Below are 19,274 nucleotides of genomic sequence, written 5' to 3'. Positions count from 1 at the left end.
TAGTGGCAGTGTTGCTCCAGGTCGGTGTCATAGTGGATGGTGTCATCCACACAACGTTTCTTGCGTTCATAGTCCGAGAGGATGGCGTCAAACCGACGGTTGTAGCCATCCCCTGATGACAGGAAACCCTGTGGTGCCCTGGTGTAGCGCCAACGGCCGAAGGGTGTGATGAAGGTAGTGAGGTGGCGATCCGACTCACGCAGGGGGACACTGTGGTAGCCGTTCCAGACGTCCGTGAAGGTCTTCCAGGTGCCCTTCGGGACGCGGCGTGCAAGGTGGAACGGGGACTCAGTGGCGAAGGTCTCACGTTGGCAGAACTTGTTGAGGGGGAGAAGTCCACGGTCCTGCGGGGGGAACCGTCGTGCTTCCGAGTGACTACCATACGATGGCACCACGCCACTGGCTCGCAGTATGGCACGCGTTCAATGACCCCAAGGGCTACGCCTGTCCTTGGGCCCCCCTACACCGTCGTCCGACGGGAAGTTCACGGGCAAGAGGCCGAGGTTGACAGCTGTTGATGCCTCTGTCGCCGGCGGTCCCTGTAGCAGCTGATGCACACCTGGGTGAGGCTTAGGATTCCACCTGCGAGGCCCCTCCGTGAAGACGTTAAAGACGCTCTTACATTCCGGGCACGTTTAGCCCCGTCCGCAGGGCTTGGGGTGGGGCTCGTCTGTGGAGTCGTCTTCAGGCGCCGGAATGACGACATGGCTAATAGGGAGGATGACGGGAGAGCGTTACGGGCCATCTCTTTGTTCTCGACGAGTGCAATTACGTTGATAACTGGCTTGACCAGGACGTCAGGTGTCTCCAGCGTCTCGCGGCGTATGTCCAAGTCATAAATGCCATTGAGCAGAACATCACGGATAATGTGGTTGGTATAGTCCACGTCCTTACCACACTCGCATACCGCATTATATGCTCTGGCAGTGAATGCGCGGAATGTCTCGTCGCGTTCCTGGCGTAACTGAAGTAGCTCGGTGTACAGGAAGCATGTAGTGACTGGGATGACAGCTAGGGAACGCATGACGGTGATTAGGTCTGGCAAGGGCCCGGAAGCGGCGTCGGGGACGGCTTTCAACAGGCTGTCTCCAAGTACAGGCCCAGCGCACTGAAACAGCTGGAAGGGGGCCTGGTCATTCCCTATGCCTGAGCCGGCACGGAATACGTTCCAACAGCGGATGAACACGTCCCATTCCTCTATCGACACGCCCACATCAACTTTGGGCCGATCGAGTCTCGGCCCGTGAGGGGCCGGGGCCTGGGCTGGCGCGGCCATGACAGGCGCTGCGTGCTGGTCGCTACATCCATGAATCGTCAATAGAGCAATGACGAGTGCTTCAGACAAGTCATCGGATTCGAACTTGCAGCCGGGGACAGGGTATCCAACAACGACCATGGTGTCGTCATGAAGAAACACACTCCTCAATGTCAGTTTCGGTAATTTATTGACAAGGATGACGACACCCTGAAACAGAGCAATGCAGAAAGATAAGCTGACAAAGTACTACATCCATGCATGTCATCATCAACACAACACAAATATATACAACAACACAAAGTATAAACACACCAAACAATAGTGGAAACAATCCTACATGAATGAGTGGATGAACGTCTCAACTCGAGGTGGAGTGAAGGAACAATGTTCTAACTAAAATGGCCGCTCGGCACTACTGGGTCAGAGCACGGCATATCCGGTCAGCAACAGCAGTGAGACGCTCCCCTCTAGTGGCCGGCGATAAACTCTTCAGCTGGTGTGAACGCAGTCCGCACCAAAACATAGGAAGCGTAGTATTTACGTGTCACAAGAACGCGGATGTCTTCAAAAATCTTTAGCGAAAGAGTCTTTCAAGACATCCGCGGTTGTTTAGTTAAAGAGTGAAGCAGAATTAAGTGTTGAACAGTGTCGTGTAAAGTAAAAATGCTCCGTCAGCTACATAAAAGTAAGAACATCTGTCGTCGATGGAACGCCCCTCCTTACTGCAGAATGTCTGACATTATATGTGTTATAATGTTTTTTAACGGACGTTGTCTGATTATATAATCATATGCGCGGGCCGCTAGTGTCTGTTGATCTCCAGGTTAACAGCAGCATGAGAATAACCTGCCGAAAGTGCCGATGCTCCATGGCGGAGGCTCCGGTAGAAATTGCCGGGATTTGCGTTTTTACCCCCTTAATGTCTGACCAATGGTTGAACAGCATTTCCGTGCACATGACTTGTGTTTAAAGTAGGGCTGTCAAACGATTACAATTTTTAATCAGATTAATCACAGCTTAAAAATTAATTAATAATGATTAATTACCATTCGTACTATGTCCAAAATATGCCATTTATTTATGTATATTGTTGTGGGAATGGAAAGATAAATGAAAGAAGGCGGATATATCCATTTAACATACAGAATCTATGTTTATTATAACATTTTGCGTGTCAAAATGAAAGACAACCCACACACCTATCAATCATCAAACCGTGGGGTCTTAATTCATTACGTGTTGATTTCTATCAACGGGGGAGTACTTCAGGAAAGTCGACAGAGGGGGGGGCTAGTGGAGTACTTCGTGACCACAGAGTGTGAACGTTGTGATCAGCTGTTTTAGCGCAGTTCTCCAGTGAAGGGGGGGGGGAGTCTCCCTCCGCAGCCGGTTGGCGTAGTTTTGGCACAATTCCGTTGTACAGACCGACGTTAACAGCAGCCCTGTCTGTGCACACGGAGACCGACTCTGTCGTCCTGTGATCGAACCGCCTTCTGGAAAAGCTTCACAAGTACGTGACACACTTTGCGCTTTGTGACACAAGTGACGGTACGCATTTCAGATTACGCACATAACCTGCGTACCAGTTAGTCAGTTAGTTATGTGCACCCCTGTACTACAGCAAAAGTATTCTCCGTCGGGACTTCCTGCAACAACACGACGCCGTTATCTTGATTCTGATTGGCCAGAAGACATTATCAAAGATGTTCTATTGAGAAGTCGATCACTACGTGACAAAAGTTTTCAAAACCGTGGCTACTGAAATCAATCTTACTAACTGCTGTCTTTTTCATGGTGGGGCTAAGCCATTTCTTGGTATGGGTGTAGCCTACCCAAGCCATACCCTGGCGCTGCCACTGGTGGCACGTATGGGGCGGGCCATTCTGCACATGCGTTAAATGCGTTAAATATTTTAACGCAATTAATTCAAAAAATTAATTACCGCCGTTAACGCGATAATTTTTACAGCACTAGTTTAAAGTTTATATAGTGGCGGCGAGTCACGCCCATCTACTTCCGGTCCATAGGACCTTATTTCGGAAAAATTATGCATTGAAGTCAATGAAGAGAGAAAACGTATCTTTTGATCCCGTTTGAATTGTGCCATGAATTACACATATGATGTTTGTCAATCTTAAAAAATCATTTCCATGTCAAAAAAGTCACAATTTGTCGTAAAACTATTGAAATACTACAAGTACATTTGTATTTTTAGAATTTTAGTCAACTGAGCCTTTAACACAATTTTCAATGCAAAAGAGCTTTTTACTATTTCATCGGTGTCTTATGGTTGTGTTAGCAAACAGACATCAGTGGTGTTAATTTTCCACTCCTGACCAGCAAGAAGTTAACTGGGCGTTTTACTCATAACGTCAAAGTGTTTATTAACTTTCATTTTTGTCTTACTTCATTTTTATATACCTTTTTTATTTTATGCTTGAAAAATTAAATATAAAAAGGACTAACTGATCAAAAATGTTAGTGAGGTGCAGGGGTTAAATTGGGATTTGATATGTGGGGGGGCTCTGTGTGGAGGTGCGAGAGGGGGGCGGAGGTCGAGGATCTCATTATTTGACCTTAAGGGATGTACACTGTGGCCCCAAAGCAACTGCTCCATTATCTGTATCAAATGCACACATTGATGCCACCAAATGTCACAATAAAAATAGAAAGTACTACAAATAAACTGGAATTCATTTACATCTTAAATTATTAATATATATTATATACACAAAAAAAGGTTTACAAATATCCAACCTTCAAATTGATTTTTTAAATCAACACTGCTCTGCACACTATTCTGCTAAATAAAGAACATTTGTGTGGAAATCTCAATTCATTTGTAGGGCTGCGTGAGTATGGCCAAAAGTATGGGAGTAAATCTCACTGAAAACTATTTAATCATCACCAAATTCTGTGTTATTATGACCGATCATAACTCAGCTTTATGCAGACATACATTTAGCATGGTGTACAGGGCCAGCATAGGTGGTCGCCTAGGGTGCCAGATCTGGGAGAGAACTTTTTTTTTTGACTGTTTGTGCTCATCCTAATTTTCGGCCTTGATGTAACAACATTCAAAACTAGAGAATGCAATTCCTGAAGAAATTGCTAGTGGGAATGCTTTATGCTGAAAAGCTGACGCTAAACTGCTTTGCTAAGAAAAAAGTGAAGAATTTAGATTGAAATGATACATGAACACTGGGGGCTTGAATGTGTGATGAGAGAAGAAAAAGAAAGTAAAAAGGCTTGGAAAAGCAGCAGAGTATTTTAACTGCAAACTTCTGAACTAACTTGATGGCGAATGATCTGTGGCCATGCCAACGGCATTTGATGACACCCCATAATACGCTTAGATGCGTTGATGGCTGCATCGTTACAAAACCTGTGAAGTTTTGGGGCGTTTGGAGCAGTTTCACTGAAGTTATGAGAAAACTGTGTTTCATGGCGAGCATTGTGTTGCCGTGGCAACGGCATTTGAAGAAATCTCAAAACTGTCCCGTAGATGTCCACGGCTGGACTGTTAGCACACATGTGAAGTTTGAGCACTTTTTGAACATTTTCATAGGAGTTATAGCGACATCATGTTTTATGGCGAGGGATGTGTTTCCATGGAAACAGCATATGGTGAGATCTCAGATTTGGCGTAGAGCTGTTGAGGCATGAACCGGTGATATACAAGTGAAGATTGGGGGACGATTGGACCGTGTCGATTGGACTTACAGCGACATCATGTTTCATGGCGAGTGGTCTGTCACCATGGCAACGGCATTTGATGACACCCCATAATACGCTTAGATGCGTTGATGGCTGCATCGTTACCAAATCTGTGAAGTTTTGGGGCGTTTGGAGTATTTTCACTGAAATTATGAGAAAGCCGTGTTTCATGGCGAGCATTGTGTTGCCATGACAACGGCATTTGAAGAAATCTCAAAACTGTCCCGTAGATGTCTTCACGGCTGGACTGTTAGCACACATGTGAAGTTTGAGCACTTTTTGAACATTTTCATAGGAGTTATAGCGACATCATGTTTTATGGCGAGGGATGTGTTTCCATGGAAACAGCATATGGTGAGATCTCAGATTTGGCGTAGAGCTGTTGAGGCATGAACCGGTGATATACAAGTGAAGATTGGGGGACGATTGGACCGTGTCGATTGGACTTACAGCGACATCATGTTTCATGGCGAGTGGTCTGTCACCATGGCAATGGCATTTTATGACACCCCATAATACGCTTAGATGCGTTGATGGCTGCATCGTTACCAAACCTGTGAAGTTTTGGGGCGTTTGGAGTATTTTCACTGAAGTTATGAGAAAGCCGTGTTTCATGGCGAGTATTGTGTTGCCATGGCAACGGCATTTGAAGAAATCTCAAAACTGTCCCGTAGATGTCTTCACGGCTGGACTGTTAGCACACTGCTATCTGAAGTCTGCTGGTCGTGTTCCATGACACGGGTGTTTATATTTGAGCTAACGAGGTGTGCAGAGATCACAGGTTTCCATTGTTCTGAATGAGAGATAAACCTCTTACATGTGAACGTTTTGTGGAAGAACCGTAACAGATATCTGTGAAATTTCAAAACGTGAAGCATGTCAAGGAAGTTGAGTATCTGAAGTGTATTTGTGTATTTTTGTGTACTTTCGGGTTAATAATGTGGCCTTTTTGGCAGTTTAACTAAAGGTGTGCGGCTGCTACTGTGAGGAAATATCAGCCTGAAATTACAATGGGCTTTAATGGAGGAATGTTGAATGTTTTTGTCACTTCATGCCCTCAAGAGGCATTTTGTTTGATTATTCTGCTTAATTATTTGTAATTTTTCAAGCTACGGGATGTTTTCCTATGTATTTCATGAAAAATTATGTCTCAGGAATGTAGGGTTTGGGAATTATGGCAGTTTTAAAAAAATATATGAAGGCAAATTTCAAACTGTTCTCCACTCTAACTCTGACATCACGCACTCTCCCTTAACGAGCTGCGCAATGTTAAAGTTCAAATGTTAAAAATGTGATGAATTATGGGATGCATCTCTGGAATTATGAAAGTTATGAATGAGAAAAGTAATAGCCATCGATTCCCGACCGAGCTGACGTTTTGATGTTTGAACGGAGTATCTGCGATGTTCAATGCGGGAGGAGAAGAGGGCCAAAATAAGTCGGCGGAATAATAAACTTTTCGTCCGTAGAATAACAGTTAGTTGGAATGCTGTTAACAGCGAGAGAGATAAATGCAATTTATGTAAACAAATATTATATATATATATAATATATATTATAATTATTGGGATAAACAGGTTTGAAATCATTTCAATGTATACTATAGGACAGTAAACCAAAAATATTGTTTAAAACTTGAGAAAAATATGCTTGAATAAATAAATGTTAACTAGGTAAAATAAGATAGGAATAAACAACAAAAATAAAATAAGTGACATTTATTTGTTATTGGCTATGGTAGGTTATTGGCTATGTTCACATCTTTGGTTATTAAAATGTAAACCGATCTTTTTCATATGGGTGTTTAGCGTTGTACTCCCTAAGATCTAGTCTCTAGTAATGTGTGCTTAAAGTGCACCAAATTGAAGCATTTTACTTTCCATTTTCAAAATTTCTTCCCAGGGGTGCATACCCCCGGACCCCCCTAGAGGATGTGATGTCCACACCCCAATTAAAACATGTTCATAAAATACTGAATATATTTGAAGCCTTTTTGATGTATATTACCAACATGTCAATAAGTTTCTGTTTTTGTAGTGTATTGGTCTTTCGTAGAGATTTTTCCTTTCCTTTTTATATATTCTATTGTTTATTCCTTGGATACTTTTATCTTGTCTACTGAATGATTTTCTGGCAGGGGGGGCCCAGCTAAAATCTCACCTAGTGCAGCAAATTGGTTAGAACCAGCCCTGATGGTGTAGAAAACGAGCTCCGTGTTTACAAGACGGGTCGGGGGTTTGGCGGTACCGCTGCAGACTCTCTGCACACACACACCGCTGCAGACTCTCTCCACGAAGGAGCCGCGGTGCTGCAGCTCCTGATCGGAGCAGAGACAAGTTCACTAAGCGGAAAAACTAAATCCTGTCACAGAGATCTGCTATTTTAAAGTAAAGTCAACACATATCGACCCTAAATAAAGTCTATATTAAGAACGAGAGATGTTTTAACATATGGCTTAAACAAATTACAAATGAGTAAGGGTGATAACGTCAGAGCATCGTCCTATGTGCCGGGGCTGAGCCCCGGACAGCCCCGGCACAATGTAACCCCTGGTGAGGTGTATGAATTATGCAATAAGCCTCTCTTACTAAATTAAGTGCGGAGAGCTGAGCCATTCAGTTTGGCAACATCCCATTACTACTTACAAAATGTAAATACCAAAAAAAGAATTCCATAGCTAGTGTTCACAAATGACGATAAAAACAACCCACTTCATCATCAATTAAATAAACAAAAGGAGTGTTTATTTCTTGTATTTGTGTCTGATATCCTGCGTTTCTTGGAGCCTTTTATCTAGGATCTCTCCAAAAAGTTGATGGAGCTTTGACAATCCGCAGTTCCTCTTTCCAATGAATTACTGCTTCCTGTCAAATAGGTGGCTGGCACGTCAACAATGCGGGGCAGGAAAAAGTTGTGACTGTTAGTAGCAGGCTCTTGTAGTTCATTTTCAATTTGTGTGTGTGTGTGTGTGTGTGTGTGTGTGTGTGTGTGTGTGTGTGTGTGTGTGTGTGTGTGTGTGTGTGTGTGTGTGTGTGTGTGTGTGTGTGTGTGTGTGTGTGTGTGTGTGTGTGTGTGTGTGTGTGTGTGTGTGTGTGTGTGTGTGTGTGTGTGTTGTGTGTGTGTGTGTGGGTGTGTGTGTGTGTGTGTGTGTGTGTGTGTGTGTGTGTGTGTGTGTGTGTGTGTGTGTGTGTGTGTGTGTGTGTGTGTGTGTGTGTGTGTGTGTGTGTGTGTGTGTGTGTGTGTGTGTGTGTGTGTGTGTGTGTGTGTGTCCTGTGAGACAGAGGGCAGCTTACCCACGTCATCATGTTGGACTGAGACTCGGGCATCAAAGAGCCCCTGCCCTAGAACATTATAAGAACAACATAAGCCATTGTCCTGCCTGCTTTGCAACGGAAAACAATGTTCATTATCCCATAAAACAGATTAGCGCAGCGAGTCCGGTGAAGACTTTATGACCTGTCGAGTTTCGCTCTAGAAAGTCATGTTAATATCACAATGTGAATTTATTACAACTACTTGAAGATACATTTCTCCTTCTCACTTTAAAGGCATATTCTAATTGGCTCAACATTAAATGGTCATGAAATAGGTTTTTATTCAGTTTTTATCTGGGAACATTTTCAACTATGAAATGTATTCAACAAAAAAACATATGCTTGGCAGTCTGTGTGTGCTGATAATCTCTGCACAGGGAGGGGCAGGGAGATGGAGGGAGGGAGGGGACAGAGGCCAGGTTCCCATCATGGGAAGTGTGTGGCCAGAGAAGTTTATAAATTCAGACCCATGTTTACACCTCACTCACAATCTGATAAATTCTCATGCGATCAACACTGCTGAAAGGAAACGTCTGTAGTGTGTTTGGCTTTGTTAGAGGAAGGGGCGCAGAATTTAAGAGACTGTAAAATCCAAAAGCTGGTCTGAAATAATTCAGCTTTTTATTATTAATTAATTTGGCTTGCTCTGAGTGCTTAGGAGGAACTAGTTTTTCTTTTTGATTTAGAGATGACCCTTGTTTGAACTTGGCTGGACACTCATAGTAATCCTCAAGCTTTACCTCTTTTTTGAGACCATTCTTTGGCCATCATGTACAGCAGTGGCTACTCCCAGGTCTCCAGGGGCAGCCCGGCGAGCCAGAAGAAGTTGCAGTACCGCTCAAAGGGCAAGGGCAAGAGCTGCGGCTACTACATGCGCATTGTCTTCTTCTTCTCTTCGCTCATTCAGTCGCTTATCATAGTCAGCCTCGTGCTCTTTCTGGTCTATGGTAAGACGCAGGACTCGCCATCCACGTCTCGCATCCAAGACCTGGAGGAGAGCTTCAGCCGACTCTCCATAGAGAACGTCGTCCTGAAGGAGCAGAGGAAGAACTTGACCAGTTTGCTCAACACCACCCTGATTGAGAAGGCTCGCAATGACTGGGACCTGGCTGAACACCGCTACTATGCCAACATCTCATCGATTCTTATCCAAGAAATGGAGAAGAAGCAGGTGAGTAACCTATTAAGCTTTTTTTCTTTATCCAACATGTACATTCCTGTAGTATTACTTTTTGTATTTAAGTGACTATACTTAAAGACCACTATCTTATATGGAATTAAACTCCTAGCCATAGAAATTAAGGTGGTTATATATGTGTGTGGGTTTAATGCAATGCTTGAGTCAAGTTGAGCTTATTAGATACAATTATTTTTTTCAACAAATAGGATTGTAAAATGTATATATTTATTAAAATGATAAGTTGAAAAATAAGCATTATACTTTTAAATGTCTGAGCATGTCTATGACATTGTTAAAGTTGTAATTTTGATTATTGTAAAAGATCAATAGTTTTCCCTGTTTCTTTCCATTTCACAACTGTCAAAGCAAATCCCTAAAATACTGTCTTTTCAACATTCCTATAAACAGCAACATTGCCTTGCCGAGTTGTTTGTTTGCAAGAGCAAAATCCCAACAACTAGTAAGTATGACATGTCTTTAGTTCGAACCAAAAAACAACCTAATTATTATTAACTGTATCTATATCTTTTCCCTTTTGCTCTTATTGTTTTTTTTCTGAGCAGTGAATCATCTAGGTAACTGTAACGGTGGTCCGAGTGAACAGCTACATGCCAGGCTGCAACTTGTGGAGTCCAACTTCACACAAACAATCCAGAGAATGAGAAGGGATATGGACCAGACTGTCAAAGAGAGGGACAACATTAACTTGGAGGCCATCCATCTGCGGAGGGAAAAATCCTCTCATGAAAAGGAAGTTAATTTCTTTAGACAAAAATGCAAAGATGACTTTTCCCAGTCCTTGAGCGGTATCTCCAATGTCTCCAAGTCTTTCCTGGAGAAGATTGACTCCCTTTTCCCTTCACACATCGCCTTCCAGCTCACCTGTCCGAAACAGAGGGAACACCTGGAGCAGATCCGCACCAATTGCACCAGCCTGTCCATGGAAGTGGAGGACCGGTTCCAGCGTTACCTGAATAATGTGGGAGAAAAGGTGTCAACTATCCAGGCTGAGAGTAGCCGCTTGAAGGCAGAGAACACGCTACTGTCTGACGACTACCGCAGGTGCAGCACAAACCGCACAGGTCTGATCCGGGAGCACAAGCAGAACTTAGACAAGCTGCAGCAGAAACACGATAAGGAAAAGGAGGAACTCCTGATGGACAAATTGAGGCTTCATGGAGATATAGAAGTCTTGAACAACCTTGTGAAATATACGAGTAGAGTGAATGATCACCTGACAGAGCAAAATAGGCAGCTCAATATGTCATGCATGTCTAAGGTAAGAAAAAGAAAGTGCCATCACTGATTACATAAACTGTTGTTTTTTTTTTCTTCAGGAGTGTTAAAAGTAGCATGACTTCTCGGGGTCACAAGCTAGCCTTGCTTTTGCATTCTTCCTTCAGCACAAGTAGCTGTCATATTAATCAATATTTAAATAATCAAATGTTTTCCACATTACAAGAAACAATAGTAAAAAAAAACCTGTGAAAATGTGAGACAATCAGGAAGTTAACTGCCCGCTGTAATCAGCAGCGGATTAAATACACTTGGAATTCCATTGGATATTCATAAATGAATTTCACAATGTAGTATATACTATACATGTTATAATCGCATTGCATAGTTGTTGACTTGAACTAAAACCCTTATTATATGTAATAACCTGCATACGTTTCTGCAGCTATTAGGTCATTTTGTCCAAAACTCTCTATCTCTGCAGTATCTGAAGACATATTTCCTCATTCAAGTCCTTTAGAACTATACTAAATTGCTAACAAAGCTGAGTCTTTGGGTGCTTAACGTGCATAAGATGCATTAGATAAACGCAACCTGACTTGTTTTTGCGAATGCACCAGCTTTTTATGAAGAGGAGGAAGTGTGGGAGGGAAATGGTCTGTCATTCAAATAGAAAAGAGCATAAGGCTGAGATCTGGAACAGATATTTATTTGTTTGAGAACAAATTAAGAACCTGAAATATAAATCTCTATGACGTTCTTTAAACCAGAAGTTTGAGTCTTAAACTGAAAATGTAATTTAATATAATCATGTAGTCAATTCAATTATTCAATAGTTTGTTTTCATTGCATGTTGTCAATACTTCTAAAACAAATGCTTGAAAACCTAAAAAGCCATAACCTCAATAACACCTTATTAACATCAATTTTTCTTATTTTATTTCAGACAGGATTAAGTGGACTTCCCGGTGGCTTATCCTATGGGACTGGGGCAGGTGTATTTGCTTCGTCATATGGGCTGATTAAGCCAGGATCGACTGGTACAGGCTCTTCAGGTTCATCATCAGGGTCAAGTAGCTCCATTGGGTCAACATTCAAAAAGCCGGCATCAACTGGTAACGGCTCTTCACGTTCATCATTAGGGTCAAGTAGCTCCATTGGGTCAGCATTAAAAAAGCCGGCATCAACTGGTACCGGCTCTTCAAGTTCATCATCAGGGTCAAGTAGCTCCATTGGGTCAGCATTAAAAAAGCCGGCATCAACTGGTACCGGCTCTTCAAGTTCATCATCAGGGTCAAGTAGCTCCATGTGGTCAGCATTCAATAAGCCGGCATCAACTGGTACCGGCTCTTCTAGTTCGTCCTCTGGGTCGACTGGATCCACGAACAAAAGTTCTGGATTTAGTTGGCTTGGGCAAAGTAAGACAGGAAGTGCAACAGGGAAAGAACCATCAACTGGGAATAGTAATACTGGACTTGGATCGTCCTCTGGTGCAGGAAGAACGAGTGGACTGGGAGGTGGCTCAAGTAAGAATATATGTTTGCAGTTTATTATTATTATTATTATTATTAGAGAATTTTAAGCTCAGGTACAATTCATCCAGTTTTAAAAAATTACATTCTGTCACAATGCATGCCCATGCTAATCTGTAAATAGATGGATATTTTGGGTGAACTGGTCCTTTTCAAACAAACATCATGAGTATCATCTTGCAAGCATCCATTATAATTCAAAGTATCTATTTATCTATTTGAACAATCTCCATTATAATTCCTCATCAAACTTACAATGCATAGCTGGATGTTTGTAGCCTTTGTAGATCTCAGTGCTAACTGTTAGCATTTGTGTATTGTAAAGCTTGAGTTCAGCTCAATTGATGGCTAATGACACTTTATGTTTATCCAACAGTAACTGTTGCTCAGCACCTGAGGGATCTGCAGCGCATCATCAACCCCTCTGAACCAGAGTGAGTATAATACATGTCTTAAGCTGTAGGATGTGATGGAAATCACGGCTACACAGTACAAAATAATAAAAGGAATCATCAGCTTCACATCTAAAATTCATGCTATAACTTTTTCTTTCTTTCCTTTTTCTTCCTTTTTCCAGGGAAAAACAAGCTCTCTCCAGAATAATGGGTTAGTCCATCTTAATGGGGAAAACAAAAAAAAGAGATATATCTCCCAATGCATCTATTATTCTATTATACACAGCTAAATGCAAGCTTCTCATATTGAGTGCATATTTTATATCAATAAATGTACCATATAATATACAGTGTTTGTGACAATTTGTACTTCAATATGTATTTTGAAAAGTATTTTGAATAACTCTTGCACTTTTGTACGTAAACTGTGAAGTGTTTGTGTGTGTATACCTCACAGAGAAAAAGCACATGTTATATTTCTAAAATGTAAATACATAAAATAAAGGATTTGTTTAAAGGTAAGCAAATCAACTGTGCCCGCCTTGTCTTTATAAACAAGCTATTCAAGTTATTATCAAATGCAGACCCGGAAACAATCACTTGTCCCTGTGTGTGCGTCACCTAGTCACCTATTGTGTTGCTAATTATGTACAAAGAACTCCCCGACCACTCCTGGAATGTTTCATGCAAGATTTACTGGCACAGTAATATTTAATCCCTGCAGCATGCTTATGTTTACCTGACAGCCTGTCAACAGACCAGCTGAGAAGGATGGGAGGAACTTTTGGAAACACTTGTGTATACATGTTGCTGTTAAAAACAATGTGCCACAACTTAACGGTAGAGAACACGGATATCCATAGCCTAAATATAATCTTAATATATCTCTTATAAAATAATACATGGATGAAGCTTGTCATAGTGTCTGATGAGTGCTCTGGCATTTTCCCCAAACAACTCTTGAAACAGTGAAAAGGACAAATTGTTGCTATTTGCTTAGTTTCTGAGAAAAAGAGACAGATATCAATAAATACGAAAAAATAATTACTTTAGTGAGATATAAATGGCCCTTTCCATTGATATGGATCATAACATTTGTTAAATTGAAGTTTACAAACCTTTGGACCTGTACAACATAACCATGGAGCATGGAAACAAACCATCATGAAGCCACACAAACATCCTGTTTGTTGGATTGCGAAAGGATCAGTGCGTACTTTAAATTCAAGAACCATGAGTGTATTGTGTTTGGCGCCAATTAATAAATACAGCACTTAGACTTGCGCAAAGGGAGAGCTCTTTTCCGTCTAAAGGATATCCTTTGTTTAACATAAAGTGTTTTTCCACATTTGTGTTGTGCGGTTTACTGCAGGGGTTGCTGCGAGGATATTAAAGGTCAACTGGTTCGATGCTTTTGGGAGTTGCTTTATTACACTCACTGAGACACAGGACGGGACTTCACTGGAAAATGATCATGATGATGCTGGTCCGTGCAAACATGCTTCCTGTCATCTCAATGCATTTTTCTGTTGAAATCCTGGCATTTCTTTATTCCCTGTATTCCCATTGGGAATGTTATTGTTTTAAGTTACACAGAGGACAATGATTACAATAACATTATTTTTGTCAATCTGTTGTACTCAGCACAACTATATCCTGTATGATGGATTAAAAATGCTGAACTTTTGAAACAAGTCATATACTTAAACAGAATTTGAACAGCAACATGAACTTTCCCACCTTTTTTCCCAGCTGTTTTTGAGTTCTTACAACCCCCTGGAACCTATTTTATTGTTGTTTTGATTTACGACCTAGAGTGAAATGGGATGGGCTTTCTAACTACTTGTTTTGTTTTGCTGCTCCGGACAGCACCCAGTCCCTCATTTATTTTAGAAGCCTGAGCGGTTTACTACAACAAAACCAAAGACAACATTACAAAAATATAAAACATTACAAAACAAACACAAAAATACATCCAGTGGTAAATAAGATTGTTTTAATAAGTGCTAATAATTGTTATGGTTCTTCAAATGTAAAATGTATAAATCTCTTGAAGTTAAACTTTGGTCCGAATTATTTTAAGCTTGTACTGAGTTAACTATATGAAATGACTCATGCTTAAGCGTTACACAGATTAAACAACACAGATCAGACGGTGTAGAAGAGAGGCCCTTCACTTGTTTTAAAGCTGGAAAAGAACCCCACAGTCAAATTATTAGTGTGATTAATAAAAAAAGATGCAGTGTGATTTTTTTGTTTTGTTATCTGCATATAAACTGGACACTATCTAATAGCCTTTCTGGGTCTTCTCATACCTTCCGACTTTGTAAGTACGTCATTGAGGCCACACTCGGATCACGATCATCGATGATCAGTTTGAGGCTAAATGACAAATTATTAATCTTAACACTGTTTTTGTCTTTCGGGGTCTTGACCCTCAATATGTGGACAGCACAGATCACCACCTAGACTAGGGGCCATTGATGATGCAACATGCCCAGCCACCACCCTCCCCTCCTGATGCAGGAAAGGGAACGGGTGCTTATGATTACGACCTCCTTCCTCACCTGGGGTTGCAGGACTGTGACCTCTTTTGTCTGTTACTGCTAATGTTCCTTCTTTACTGTGAATTCTAATTGCATTTCCTTTCTGCCTGGCCTCCCCAAGTCCCATGGCTGCCCAAGCTGGTAAAGTCATCAAGGGCAAAAACGTTTTCTCTTGTGCAAATACTATTGTGTTAAGGGGGAGGGTGGCAAGCACTGGAAACAGCTGGGAGGGAAAAGGGACCCCAGCTCTAATGTCCTTTTGTGACAAAGACTTCAGCCGAACCATGACTTTCACCTTGACCTCTTTCTGTAGATGCGTTATGGATACGAAAACATATGTCTGTCTGATTGCTTAAACGATGTGTTTGACTTCTAGTAACCCCTGTTTGAGAAGCTAGAACAAATGTAGCCTCAGTTTAATGGGCACATCCTGCAGTACTACAGTTGCACATGTGATGTTGACATACCAAATTACTGACGCATACACTTTTCATTGGCTACTGCAGTTCCAAAAACGGCAATAGTGGTGTTAACCATTCATTTGTCCAATGACATTGTTATGTGACTTTGTGGCTCTTTCACAAATTGGGTTGGCATGGGACTCATCAGTCATAAATCATGTATGTACAGGGGAGAGACTTACTATGACTCCCAAGCTGCATTTTCCAATCAACTCAGCTTAAAAATACTGTTGTTCTGCAAACGCTTAATATTATGCTGTGGGGTGGCGTGTGGCGTATTGGGTTGTCCGTAGGTGTTCGGATCAGGGGTCAGCATGTCGTTGTGTCCCTGGGCAAGACACTTCACCCCAAATTGCTCCTGTGGGGATTGTCCACAGTATTGAGTATGTAAGTCCCTTTGGATAAAAGCGTCTAACATGTAATGTAATGCTGTTGAGAAAATTATCTTATAATTTGCATCATGAATCAGCCATCAACATGCCAAAATGACAGACATAATAAAACATGATTTGTCAGAGATTGAGCTAATATCTTTAAATCAGGTGTCAAACTCAAGGCCCGGGGGCCAAATCCGGCCTGTGACTTCATTTTCTGTGGCCTGAAGAGCTTGCAAAGAATATTATGTTTAGTATACGGTTACATAATGATTTGCAGAAGCACGTTGCCCATGACTCTTTTTTCAAAATGTCACTTTTTTTTTTCAAATGTCACTTCCTTTTTTCAAAATGTCACATCCTTTTTTCAAAATGTCACTTCTTTTTTTATTTTGACTTTTTTATTTTTTCAGAATTTGGCTTTTCTTTTTAAATCATTTTGTGACATTCTCACTGACTTGCAATTATTTGCCCCAGAATTCTGCCTTCAGACGTATTAATTATGAAGTTATTACCCTAGTTATTATCTGATAATAATCCAAGAGGCAATCATGTAATATAATACATTATTTTATATATATTTATATATGTATTTTTATATAGTCTTAAAGTTACAACCGGCCCTTTGAGTGCAGCCATAATGCTGATGTGGCCTGCGATTAAATTGAGTTTGACACCCCTGATCTAAATAGTCTTACTAATGTAAAGCTATGTGAATGTATCCCACTATTCAGCCATTTTTCTTTAATGATCCACAGCAGTAGTGTCATACATTTTGTTGGCTGTGTGGAATCATTTCTACTAAACAAACAATTCATTTAACCCTCCGGTATCATTCGATTGGACTACGCAAGTTAGTCATTCGAGACAAAAATGTCCACTGCAAAATACTTTGATTAAAACATTATATTAAAAGGTTTTTTTCACAACCTTTTTGGGTTCAATCTTTAAAGCAACTTCTGCCCTAATAGAAAATACAAAAAATGTAATCATTTTCAGGATTTTAACCCTTTCAATGCCATTTTGAATACATGAAACCGCTGGTTTTTTTCTTGATGAAAACAGAGAAAATTAGTTATTTTCCAAAAAGTACATATCTGGGGACTGGCTCTTTTTTCTTTTCTTTTTTATAACAGTCTTGGATATGTCAAAGATTAGCAACAAAATAGATTTTTTTTGCATCATTAGTTTTTGCACAAAATCAGATTGAACAAAAAAGTCACAAATTAGTCATTCAGGACAAAAATGTCCACTTCCAAAAACTGCTCTAAAATGACAACAGATTAATATATTTAAAACTTTTTGTGGTTAAATCTTTCAATCAACTTCAGTCCTGATCAAAAATACCAAATGTTAAGGAGTCAGCACAAAGATAAAACACTTTTTTGGCTAACATGAGAAGGAGAATCTGATGTGGAGTTTGTAGTGGAGTCTGATCCTTCTTCGTCTGACCCTTCCCCTGAAAGTGGAGAGGACACAGAGGATCCCATCCCGTAGCTGCGCTACATTCCTCTGCACTATCCTATCCGGAGGATCGTGTCCATCATGGCAGTGGGTGGACATCAAAACATTTTCAAATCTGGTTTCCCTCTCACGAGGAAACGCCGCGCTACATTCCTGCTGCCAGAGGTTTGGTTTCAGGGCCCACGCGTTATGCCATTACGAGTGGCATAAATAAGAATTCATGACGTGGAATCCTTCTTTGATTTATTCTTTACCCCTCAGCAGTATTGTCGACATGACACACCTGCATGGGGGACGTTCGGTGGCAAACTGGAGGGATGTTGATGCCACAGATGTTTGAACAAACATTGGATAGGATAGTGCAGAGGAATGTAGCGCAGCTACGGGATGGGATCCTATGTGTCCTCTCCACTTTCAGGGGAAGGGTCAGACGAAGAACGATCAGACTCCACCACAAGCATCTGATTATTTCTCTAAGCATGGCTTCACGTGGCGGCACAACGAATATTCTTGTTACTCCTGGGGCAATCTCTGGTGCTATCATCCCCTTTGTGGTGTGATTGAGGAGGAGATCACTAAGCACTTTTGTGAACATCAGACTTTTTCCATCTAAATGGTTTTGTAGTCCTTCATACATCTCAACCTCATCACCATCTTGTTGTTCCTCAGCAGTTCCTCAGCAGCTCCTCAACCTCCTCAGCAAAGGACCTCATCGATTCCTCAGTATCAACGTGGGATTCGGGGCAGAATTGTTCCTTCTTCTCTGCCCCCATCCGATAAATGAACTGTTTGGCAAACTGTTTGGCAAAAAAGTGTTTTATCCTTGTGCTGACTCCTTTCAAGCACAGTTCAGGCAGATCCACACCATATTCTCCTCCTCAGGGTGTTTCTGTTTCAGAGGATGAGTCCTGCAGCTGAAGTTACGGGCTGCATGAGACCTCTTGTCCCACAGAGAAGCTCCTCTTCATCGTACTGCTTGTTGCGTATCACAGGAATGAAATCACCATCCAGCCAAACTACACATATTTGAAGCTTTGGCTTTGCAGCCAGGTGTTTTTATTTACTTCAAGGAGTATATGTATGGCTGTGTTTGTCTGTTTTCTAAAGAGACATTATCAAAGGACTTTGAAGTTCCAAACAATTCAAAACATCGAGGTCAAGCTGGGTCAAGATCATACATCTGTTTACCTCTAAGACACATGAAACAGCACAAATGAAAAACAAAACTTCATGAGAGCACTCCTGTCTCATTCTCACACACAATCACACTCACACACATACAAGGTATAAGGAGGTTTAATATGTAAGAGTGTGTATGAGTTTGGGAATGAGGGAGTGAGAGAAAGAAAGAAAGATATGAGGCGAAAACTGCGACTTGCTATAAACCAAATCTACTGTATATTGTTGTCTCTGTACACACACACTGTGTACACACACACACACACACACATATTTCTCAGCTAATACCACTTCCACATCCATACCAACACACCTACATCATATTAGTTGCATACATGTATTCCAATGGCTGGCAGGGCCCCATTATACAACAGGCAAAGAAACCAAGAAATGACAAGCATATAATTCAATGGTAAAATGTCACATCTGGTCATATACAGTAAAAAGGACAAATTGAACTATTTTCCACCAATATAAAACCCTGACATTACAAAATGCATGATTTTATACCGGTATGGCGGAGAGATCAAAAGATGTGGTTATAATGGGAGTGGATGGGACATTTTTGTCCGCGAGTGGCTAATGTGACTTTTTTGTTTAATCCGATTCTGTGCAAAA

General features: G+C 41.2%; 1 protein-coding gene across 1 annotated transcript; it reads left to right on the top strand.

Moving 5' to 3' along the window:
• The first annotated feature begins 8,781 nt into the window (after positions 1 to 8,781).
• Positions 8,782 to 13,168, top strand: LOC117462051 (keratin, type I cytoskeletal 9-like). Its single transcript, XM_034104112.1, has 6 exons — positions 8,782 to 9,460; positions 9,878 to 9,929; positions 10,033 to 10,748; positions 11,652 to 12,231; positions 12,614 to 12,671; positions 12,815 to 13,168. Exons 1-6 carry the CDS (start codon positions 9,059 to 9,061, stop codon positions 12,846 to 12,848), a joined length of 1,842 nt encoding a protein of 613 aa, XP_033960003.1. The 5' UTR covers positions 8,782 to 9,058; the 3' UTR covers positions 12,849 to 13,168.
• The last annotated feature ends 6,106 nt before the right edge of the window (positions 13,169 to 19,274 follow it).

This window comes from Pseudochaenichthys georgianus, chromosome 17 (assembly GCF_902827115.2).
Source record: "Pseudochaenichthys georgianus chromosome 17, fPseGeo1.2, whole genome shotgun sequence".
Classification (NCBI taxonomy): domain Eukaryota; kingdom Metazoa; phylum Chordata; class Actinopteri; order Perciformes; family Channichthyidae; genus Pseudochaenichthys; species Pseudochaenichthys georgianus.
This window is presented reverse-complemented; position numbering and strand designations above follow the sequence as displayed.

Excerpts from the sequence above, each read along its gene's own strand:
- LOC117462051 (XM_034104112.1), top strand. The coding sequence starts at position 9,059 with ATGTACAGCAGTGGCTACTCCCAGGTCTCCAGGGGCAGCCCGGCGAGC. Across the intron at positions 10,749-11,651 it reads ATATGTCATGCATGTCTAAG|ACAGGATTAAGTGGACTTCC; the intron begins GTAAGAAAAAGA and ends ATTTTATTTCAG. Across the intron at positions 12,232-12,613 it reads TGGACTGGGAGGTGGCTCAA|TAACTGTTGCTCAGCACCTG; the intron begins GTAAGAATATAT and ends TTTATCCAACAG.